The sequence below is a fragment of the Elaeis guineensis genome, chromosome 1 (assembly GCF_000442705.2).
Source record: "Elaeis guineensis isolate ETL-2024a chromosome 1, EG11, whole genome shotgun sequence".
In the NCBI taxonomy this organism is placed as follows: domain Eukaryota; kingdom Viridiplantae; phylum Streptophyta; class Magnoliopsida; order Arecales; family Arecaceae; genus Elaeis; species Elaeis guineensis.
This window is the reverse complement of record NC_025993.2, coordinates 8517455-8528794: the sequence shown is the minus strand read 5'-3', so window position 1 is coordinate 8528794 and position 11340 is coordinate 8517455. Positions and strand designations below refer to the sequence as shown.

General features: G+C 37.9%; 1 protein-coding gene across 1 annotated transcript in view; it reads left to right on the top strand.

Moving 5' to 3' along the window:
• The first annotated feature begins 7876 nt into the window (after window positions 1–7876).
• The window catches only part of LOC105036905 (inactive RHOMBOID-like protein 8), a 26033-nt gene continuing 22569 nt past the window's right edge, over window positions 7877–11340 (top strand). The window contains 1 exon segment of the mRNA XM_010912636.4: window positions 7877–8263. Coding sequence (XP_010910938.3) covers window positions 7956–8263 — 308 coding nt within the window. The 5' untranslated portion in view covers window positions 7877–7955.

Genomic DNA, 11340 nt, shown 5'->3' with positions numbered 1-11340 from the left:
TGGGGGTTTGTGAGAGTCCTCGAATGGCTTTCAGCTTTTTGCTATTTTGTTTTAATGTGCACAGGGCAGCCTAAGCTTCCACAAATAGGGTTCAACCAGCATATATTGCTGTGTCTAAATTAACTACTGCTTTACATTGTGTGGGGGCCATGCTTGGCCTGATCAAGGCCCAATCAGAACATGATTAAAAAAGAGGAAAAAGAAAACAAGTAGATTGATACATAGATTCATATAGCAGTGGAGAAGAATTATTATTATGGACTGTTGTCATCAATAGCTCAATGTCGTTTGCTGAGAGAAAAGGGTGATCAAACAACTGTAGCAAACTAGAGAAGCCTCTTTTGAAATTGCAAGTTGGTAGACAGTTGTTGTACATCTCTTTTGAATGGCAAAAAGACAGGTCCTGCAGTATGCTGATCATGGCATGGGCATGCATTGGCGATTCAGTTGAGGGCTCTGACATGATGCCATTATTCTTGAAGCGTATAAGCCTTTCTCTGTTAGCAGCAGAGGTAACAATAGGTCAAATTACTTGGAGACATATACTGAGTGAGTCATGTAGTCTAAATAATTTGTTTTGAGGGTATAAAATCATCATGCTAGAATTTATTTCCTGCCTTGTCCAAAACTAGTTTGTTCTAGATATTGAGCAGGTTGTCAGGTTTGTTCTAAATCTTGTTATTATCATGATCTAAGGGTTTAGGTGGAGGCTTTTTGTAATTGAATCAGTGTTGCGATATCGAGACCATCCTGGTAATAAAAAGATTAGGCTAAATACTTAAACAAGCGGCTCCGATCGGTTCTGGGCTCTATGAGATTGGGCTCCACACATTAGAATGGGTTGGAGAAATCTTAAAATTTTGTCCCAGACCCATAAGATAGTAGTGATAATGTGGTGTACGGAATGTTAAACAAAGCTTAGTTAAATGATTATAAAGAAGAATAAAAAATACTATAAGGAATATTGTAACAACAACTGGTGATTTTGTTTTTCTTTTTGAGAAGATGGTGACAACATTTTTTCTAGTTGTGGGACAAGGAAGAACTCTTTAAGAAGGTAGGGAGAGGGGAACAAAGTCTGAAAGATCAAATAAAACAAAATACTTCTAGTAGATCATTACAAAGGGAATTGAAGCCTTGAAGCAGGTTATTTGGGATGATAACCATCCAAGAGCCAATCAAGTAGAGTCTCTTCCTGAGGACCACTTGACATGATCTATCTTTATTTAGAAAGACTCCAGAAATTTTGCTCCATCTAGATGGTCCATGTGACTGCTAGAACCAACATGGCAGGAATTCTTGACATGAGAGGAGAATCTCTCCATAGGGTTTGGATGGTTGTCCTACTTGTTCAGCCATGCATCATACAGCTCTATTTATCTTCCTCCAAACTGAGTTAGAGAAGGAACAACCGATGAACAGGTGATTAATATTTGCATAACTTGCTTTGCAAAAAGGATAGCAGAACATTGCAGACCAGCCATTCTTGTTGAAAACTTCACTTTGTGTTTAGCTTATTTTAAGAAGATAACTACTGAAATATTTTGAACTCAGCAGGTGCAGTAGCTTTCCAAGTTCTAGGTATGATCAGGTAGATAATACCTCCAAGCATGGTTGATGAAGCGGGTAGGACCTCACTGAATACATACTACTGCTACTTCCTCTTCCAAGGGGTTTGATCATAGCTGTTGATGGGTCCGAAGTTATTTAGAATTTATCCAAGCTCTTGCAAGTTCTTCGACAGCCTGATTTGAAAGAGAGATTCAGGTTGATGGTCCAACGATTAGAACTGTTCCAATACTCAGCCATCGAGACATCCTTGTTGATAGCATTGCTAAATAAACCAGGAAAAAGGGAAGCTGGAGAATGATATCCTAGCTAGGCATCATTACAGAGTAAAATCTTAGATCCATGGACCAAAACAAAGCAGATGGTTGCCCAAAAAGGATCCAGAGATTTAGTAATGTTTTCCTCAATGTGAGTGGTAACAATAATATATTTATTACGTTCTCTTTTCCATCCTAACTCCTTCTGTCTATGTGTGGATGCTTAACCTTGAAATGGCTCCTCCGGGCTTCCTTTTAATTTCTTAAAGGGTTTTGCTACGGTACTTTTATAATATTTTTAAAAAAGTTGGGAGGAATCTCAAGCATCCAATATATTAAGATATTTAAGGTATTTTGCTTTTCACATGTTAATAGTAGGTTGGTTACAAGTTATTGATCTCCTTTTTTTATTATTTTCTTAAAAAAATATTTCATTATTTGTTATACCATCCTTTCCCATCTAGCCACCATACACCAATAGGGGTCTTAGCACGTTCGGCACTTTTATTACAATACCATCTTCAAGATACCGCACCATCTCTCATCATCAGCTACCTTGTCATCTCCATATGGGAGCACCATAGCCTTATCTTGGTCGCCACCACCACATCCTCCCTCTCATAGACTCCCTCCAACCATAGGTACATCACATCAACCCATAGTTTGGAGCTCCACCACTCCCACTCGCATGAGTTCCCTTATTGGTGCCCCTCTACCGACATCTACAATAGTCTACGGAGATCATCTCCACCTCCAATCCCACCCATGACCCACCTTTCTCTCGCCAAATTCCTCCTCTCTCACTTCATGTCTTTCTCCTCTTTGAAGCTCGCATTCATCGATATAGTGATCAGCACCCCCACCTATGCCAACTTTCATGCATTTTTTGAGTAGGTTGAAATTATCGGTGGAGAGGAGGCTAGAGTGGTAGAGGAAGAGATTGATCTTATTAGTATGCATCTTGAAGTGTTAGAAAGAGATGCAGTTACCCATGAGGAGCTTGCCCAAGCCCTCCACTTCCTCGGATCTTCCCCCTTTGCAGCACCAATGACTTAGCCCTCCCCACCTCCTCCTCCTCCACTCTTGATGACGACCTAGGTGCCCCTCCTCTATCTGAGATAATAACCTAGCCTCACTTCCTCCTCCTTCACTCTCAGTAATGACTTAGCCACCCTATCCTTCTTAGCCTCTTTCTCACAGCAACAATGACCCAAGGCACCCCCTTCCTCCTTCACCTTCAGTGATGATCTAGTCACCTCCCTCCCCTCCTGCTGGTTAGGCTCATTGCCACTGTCTCCTATGGGCATCAAGGTTTTGCATTGGGAATAAGGGAGGGTATTCACAAAAGATCCCTAAGTTTGAGTTACTAGATTAACATCTATTTTAATATTGAAATAACCTTAAAGTTTAAAATATCTACCGCACTAGCCATGCATATGACTGGTTGCAGTCAGTCTTCAGTAGAGAAAATGAAGCCATCTACATTAAATCCGATGGCTAAGAATAGGGCATAGGTAAAAGACTACGTCCTTTGGAGTATCGCAGAAAAATCCTTTCTTAACATATATAACTTATAGGTGAATCTTCGATTAAGTTAATGGGTTGGATATATATTCTTGTTAGATAATGATATATATTTGAACATATCCTTTTCAACTTGATTATGAGTGGATTGTAGTCTAATTAAGGATTTTTTATTTTTTGATCCAATTTGATTAATAGGCACATTATAAAAGTACAGGCTCCAAGATATTTGTCTTCTGGACTTGGCATCTAACTTTGATGCAATTGATTCAACATAGATTATCCTATAATAAATATAAGGATATAATAGTATAGATACTTTTCAAATTACTAGATTTCTCCAACCACTCATGTTCCTTTAGCAAAAGTATGGTCAAAAATTAATTGGTGGTCGACAAATTTTGCATTTTGTGCACAAATTATTCACTCTTTCAAGTAATATTCATGGATTCAAAACTAATTGTTGTTGCCCAATCCCTAGATGCCGATGATGACCACCTCCATAGACCTGCAACATAATAGGCAAGGGTCAAAGAGCTTGTCAAATTGGCCCCGATTGGCCCTTTAATGTCTAAGTTGGAGAGAAGTTTTTTAGTAAAAAAGTGATGCAAGGAACAGTAATGCTGATACTGAAGAGTAATATAATGTTATACTTTTTCTCTCTTTTACATTTGCAAAGGGCCTTTCAATAGGTAGAATCCCTCATTTTTAGTGAATTGTGTTTCAACAAACTCTATAATGTGCTATAATAACAACCAATTGATATGATGCAACAATATAAGGATATGTTGTAATTGCTTGTTATGTGGTGGAATTGTCAGAACCTAGCTCACACTTGAGCAGAAGGGTCGGAACAACTCTAGCATGAGAAGGTTTTGCTCAACCCAGACTGGTCACTTAGCTAACTGATTGTCAGGTTGAGTTGTGGTACCTTAGGCTCTGCAAGTTGGTTGCTTTTGGGTTGCTTATCCTAGCTTTTTTGATTAGTTTGAGGGTCTCAATCAGGATGCCTTGGAGAGTTTTTGAAGATGCCCGATTTACCTTGTAGATGATGGGTTGGATGAATCTTATTACACTACATCACCTCGATCACTTACTACTATAACAGTAATGATGCAATCTGTTATGCTTATGATGGTCATTTTCTTTATAGTACTATATTTCCCTTAGTTCCATGGGACAACCACTTTTATCTAAGTAATAATTTTTCTCTTTATTGTTTATTTTATATGAATAATATACATTGACATGTTTATATTCTTTTGTTTTATTTAAAAAATTTTATTCTTTATTCTTTTAATTTTAATATTTTTAGTATTTGAGATTTTGTAAATTCTTGATTTTTTAAATTTTGTAGTTCAAGCCTTAGTTAAATTATTACAAACACCAAACTTGTGATTGTCTTTTCATTTAGCAACTCTAATTGTTATATGAATATTTGATTGGTATGAAGGTTGACTACAACTAATTGGATAAAAAGTAAAAAATAAAATAAAATAAAATGTAGTATTTCCTAGACTAACATATTTTGACCTTTATATTCATTTCACTTTATGCAAATATAAAGATAAGTGGATCTATTCCTTGTATAATAAATCATCTAGCATAATGTGGTAAGCTATTACATTTTTAATTAGAAAAATCTTGGCATCAGTAAAGGAGGCTATATATGAGGGGTCCAGGTTGTATCTTTCATGCAAAAAGATGATTCATCTTCTTTCATGATATCAACCTTTAGAATGTGCAAAGTTCGCTTCAAGATCTATGCAGATCAATGAAAGAAAGAGATTGAAGTGCTTTGAAATTTGTGAAAGCTGTGATCCAATGGTTAACATCCGGAAAGAAGATCAATCATACTTTTGCATGAAAGATACAACCCAAATCCATGTATGAACTAGGAAGACAATACCATTATGTGCAATGATATATACAAAATGCAACGACTTATGTAAATAAGTTTTCTTAGTATTCAAGTAGATCAGAGGCTGCATTAAAGGCCATCGTTTGCTCTACGGATAAAATGGCAATCTGGCAAAGTTCTTGTACTCAAACATCGGCCTTAGTTAGGGATGTCCTTTATCACCATACCTACCAATCTTGTTCACTGATGTATTATTTAGAATACTGAAGGAGAAAGTATCCAGTCCATCCTTGATAGTTTACCGGCTAGTGAGGTTGGCCCAGCCTATCTCTCATCTACTTTTTATTGATGATTATCTGTTGGTGGCTAAGGACACCTTGGCTCATGCTGTTATGCTCGAGAGACCATGTTTGACTACTGTCTTATGTCTGACCAAATGGTTAATGCATAAAAATCTACTATCAAGTTTAGCCCTAGAAGGTGTGGTTGCCTGAAGTAGCAGATCAAGGGTCATTTGTAGGTCAAGGAGAGTGAGAGCACTTGGATTTATTTGGGCATGTCAATATTGAGGAGGAGACCCAGGAATCCAAAGTGCTGCTCATTAGTGCAGAGAGTGCAAGACAGGCTAGAGGGGCGGAAATGGAAAGCCTTATTAATGATGGACAAAGTTGTATTGAGTAAATCTATGTTGCATTCCTTGCCAACCTACCTGATGATGAATTCTATTCTTCCTAGAAGGGTTTTGGGTAGACTGGAGTAGTTGATTAGAAACTTTCTTTAGGGTGCCACTAATTCATCGAGGAGGATTCACTTGCAAGTTGGGACATTATTTATTAGTCGAGCCAGGAGGGTGGACTGGGCTCCTAGTCATTGCTGGTCAGACAGGAGGCTTTCACTTTGAGGTTAGCAGCTAAATTCAGGATAAATCCTCAAACTATGTGGGTGGCTTCGATGCAAGCAAAGTATGGGCAGGGGGTAGGGAGAGGCTTACCATGTCAGTGTGCCTAGTAGACATTCCTCTTTCATTTGGAGAGCCGTGTGCTCATGTACATCTATACTTATTTTTACATTCAGGTAGTTGATTGGTGATGGAAGATTCATTAGTATGCTCAATAATCCCCACATTGATGCAGTTCCTCTTGCTCGTTGCCTACTCACAATTGATTATAATGCACTAGAGAATAAAGTGCTTCCTGATTTGATCACTGATGGTGCAAGGACATGGGACATTGATCTTATTGTGGCATCTCTTGGCGGCAAGCTCAACTCTCAGATCTTATCTGTTGCGATCCCTTTAGGAGAGTATCTAGACAGACTAGTTTGGGATGGAACTAGTGCTTGAGGTGCGAGGATCAGTGAGTTGTATGCTTTGCTGAAGGGACCGGCTATTCATCTTAAAGAGTTGGGTTAGTTGTGAAGCATGAGAATTCATCCTAGGGTAGCCTTCTTTATTTGGAAGGTGGCATGGGATAGGCTATCCTGCAGGAATTTATTGCACCACTGAGGCGTTGATATTCCTTCTTATTGCAATCAATATAAGGAGGTGGAGCAGATGATTGATCATGTTTTTTTTTTTTTTCTTGGCCGAAGGGCTCATCCTATTTGGAGCTGTGTGTCTGGTTGATTGGCCCTCAGTCTTATGACTTGAGATAAGGAAGCCTTTATCTATTTCATTGAGCAGGAGAGCAGAGCTAGAGTTGCAAAATAAGGGATGGTGACTTGTCTTTGCTAATAGCTTACCTCATTTGTACAACAAGGGACAAGGGGATATTTGACAATGCCTAGTATAGTCCCATGGGGATTGGGATGAGAGCCATGCTCGATGCTATTGACTTCATTCTCACTAATGCATATACCGTCTCAAGTATTTTACTTCTGGTGGGAACCCCCACTCTCAATTTCCTTAAGATTAACTACGATGGTAGTGTAAAGGACAGAGGGCAATATGATGGAGCTTGTTTTTTCTTTCATAATGAGAGATCACTTCTTGTTGCTGTTGGCAGCTCTTTATTATTTGATATCTCTATGCCACAGGTGGAGTTGAGGACGGTATAAGAAAGTTTGGTTTATGCTATTTTTATTATGTATGCTAACAAGTGATATTGGAAAGGGATTCTAAGATGGTGATCTCGTAGTTATTTTCAAGTTCGAATTATTGGAGGACCATCAATCACTATTGGTCGATGCCCGAAAACTTATTGCAATTATTTTTGCCATCTAATCAAACACATCTTCAGGAAAAAAAAAAAGTACAACTGACTAGATAACATCCTATATGGCTGAGCATATCAATATCGTTGTTTGGACCTATACTAATATAATTTCTCATCAGCATCATGATCTGATTTTATCGAATATCTACGACTATATTTATACTAGGGCTCTTTAATATTTTCAGTTTCAAAAAAAAAAAAAAAATCCAACGGCTGTAACACATGTTTTGTTCTCATATAAAAACGCCAATCAAGAATACATAGAGAACAAAAGTTAAATCATATGAAGAATAAAAATATATAAGCAACAGAAAAAGAAAAGAGAAATAAAAACTAACCGCTCGCATTACATCACAACCGCTTCTTGGGCCTGACATCTCCCGCCAATTGGCATCTTAGACCAAAACAAGACTAAACGAACCGCTTTCGTTCTTGAAGCAGTCGCCTCCCGCCCAAGACCCCTTACAAGAACCCCTGCGCCTCCTACTCGTAGCTTTAGAAAGAGAGCGAGAGACTTCTTCTTCTTCTGCGATGGAGAAAAGCGCCACCGTGGCGGCGGTGGCGAAGGACCACCTCGGCCTGGAGATGGCGGAGCCGGCGGACTCCGCCACCGCCGCCGTGGCCACCACCCAGCGGCTCCCGTTCTTCGGACGCCGGCGATCCGAGAACACGTGGGTGGTCTCGCTCTTCGTCGTCGTCCACCTCGTCGCCTTCTTCGTCACCATGTTCGTCAACGACTGCCCCGGCCGCTCCGCTGGCGATTGCGCCCTCCGGCCTCTCGGCCGCTTCTCCTTCCAGCCCTTCTTCGAGAACCCTCTCTTCGGCCCTTCCTCCTCCACGTGAGCCTCGCTAACCCTAGTCCCTTTCTCTTCTTCTTCTTCTTTGATTCTCCCAAGAAATCTTCTTTTCTTCTATCGATTCCGAATCTAATGGTGGTTCTTCATACTGTTCTTGAATTAATACGTGGGATTTCTTTGCTTTGTTACTGATTTAGGCTTCTAGTCACCATATGATTATTATTGGCATTTTGTGATGCATTTCCTTATGAGGAAGATCTGTGATTTGAGATATGAAGATAAAACCTATTAGAGAATTCTCTGGATTTTTTATTATTTCTTTGAATCCATGGGCAAGATCTGCTTGATTCTTGCTGAGTTCTTAGAATTGATTCTTTTTTACTTTCTTCGCTGGGTGAATTTTATAATACGTATACCGGTGCGAGAAACCCCACTTTTCTTAAGCCAAAGAAGAAAAAATGTGCTTTTTTTTGGCAACTTACGGATTAGTATACAAAAGATCTATTTATATATCTATCTGTTGCTAGAATTCTATATATCTGTGTGTGATTCTTGTTTCTTTTATCTATTGAATAGTAGGCTTCTTTCTTGACTGGTTGTATGGCCCCTGTTTGGTGAAACTATCATAGCCTTTAACAATTACTCCAACCATATTAACATTATACACGATCCTAAGGTTCCATGACACAACAAAAGGGTCAATTGTTTGGTATCATTTAGAGTTTTTTATATCTTTTTTCTGTACAGAGGGAACACGAGTGTTAGATGAGCATGATTAATCATGACCTTATAATACAAATTGCATCTAGGCCTCTATTGTCATAGTGTGTCATAATGCATGATCCATCAGCTAATGTTCATAATAACACTTGGCATTATCCACAAGTATATTTAATAATCAATCCGTAATTTGTAAGTTTATTTGTTTGTAAAATTTGTTTTTCTTAAAAGTTATGTTGATCATAGTTGGTGAACTTAAGTTGTTAATATGGTATAAAATAAGTATACCTTCGATAGTTACTCAGTTCATTTTCAAAAGCAATTATGTTATTGTTCATTCATCAAAATTCAATATGTACTCAGAAGACAACCAATCAGAAACTTGCCTTATTACACATTAGGGTTAACCATTATCATTGAGATGAATTACTACACCAACTATACGACACTATTTATCTTCATAGACCTGTCAAAATTAGTTTATTGTTAAGTCTGTCCAAGCTTTTTTCCATTAAAAAGGGATCCATTATGGAGCATGGTTGGTAGTTGACAAAGCTCCATAGAAAGATTGATCATTGAACAGAATTGTTTGTTTGAATGTCCACTCAATGTCAATACTCTAAGATTCGTTGCTAACTTTCTAAGAAGAAAATTTTAGGCAAAAGAGAATCTTGCCATGAAACCTATGCTAAATGGTGGGTAGGAGACCTCCATTTCTGGATGCAGTTTACGCTCCCAGAATTGGAGGAACCCTATCTCCGTTGGGCTTGCAAGAAGTCCAGCAGAAAAGGGATGACAAAGAAAAAAGTTCTACAATTCCTTTGTGTGTCTTTTATGAAAAATGTTCTGAAATCCCTTTTTCTGTCTTTTATGTATTGATTGACATGGCAAACCACTATGGTTTGTGTTAATGTCAAGGATTCAGTAATCATTTGATGCTCATATGCAGCAAGTACTAGTGTGTATTTGTGTCATACATGTTGATGATAATTTTCCATTTTATGGTTCATCTTTATCAAGACTATAAAGCATGAGGATTTAGTTTTGTACAACAGAGCCATGCATGATAATTGAATACTGCTTGAGATTATCATGGTCTTGACCTTTCATATATGAGCTATACATGAATTGTGGAAAGGAAAAGCTCAAAGGAATATAACTCATTAATGAGATCCCGTCTCTTTAAATAGATGAGAAACAAGTGCATAAGAAAAGAAGTACATACTAAAAAGCAAAAACATACCATGCTTAGAAACATACTAAATATGTCCTTCCTATATAAGGACTTATTAAATAAGCATAATCCTAACACTTCCTCTCAAGCTGGAGCATATATATCAAATATGCCCAACTTGTTATACATAGAGTTGAAAATATCAAAAGACAGAGACTTAGTCAAAATATCAGCTAACTATTCGGATGATGGAGTAAATGGTGTTATGATGATCTTGTTCATCATAGTATCTTTTACAAAATAGCAATCTACTTCAGTATGCTTGATCCTCTTGTGGAACATTGGATTGCTGGCTATATAGATAGCTGTCCGATTGTCACAATATATAGGCATAGGACTAGGATGATCGAAATTAAGCTCAAATATTAGAGACTTTATTCACATCATCTCACCAGTAGTATATGTCATAGCTCTATGCTCAGCCTCGGTGGTAGATTTGGCAATAATATTCTGCTTTTTACTTCTCCAGATTACAAGATTACCTCCCACATATATGTAGTATCGTGATATGGATTTTCTGTTCCCTTTATCTCCTGCATATCTAGAGTCTGAATAAGCTTCAATTCTAAGATGTCCATGTTTTTTGTACTGTAGATCTTTTCCTGGTGAACTTTCAACATAGGCTAATATTCTCAAGGTTGCTTTTTAGTGAACTGTCTTAGGCTTTTGCATAAAGTGACTTACAACTGCCACTGCAAAGGCTATGTCTGGTCTAGTGATAGGGAGATAAATGAGTTTATCTATCAACCTTCTGTATTGTGTAACATCTTCAAATAATTCTGCATCTTCAACCTAGAACTCTGGATTAATGTTAACAGGAGTACTTTCAGGTTTATGTTTAAGTAGTCCTGTTTCTTGTAATAAATCTAAGGCATATTTTTTCTGAGAAAGGAACACACCTTGTTTGTTGTATGCAATTTTTATCCCAAGAAAGTATCTAGGCTTCCCCATATCTTTGGTAACAAAATAGCGTTTTAAGTACTTCTTAGTTTCTTTTATACCACTTAGATCACTCTCAGTCAATGTCATCAACATAAACAGCCATAATATAAGTTCCTATAGAATTTTGACGAACAAAAATAGAATGACCAGAGTTACATTTGCAGAAACCAAATATCGTAACAACTTGGTCGAGCTTGTCAAACCAGGTATAAGGACTCTGCTT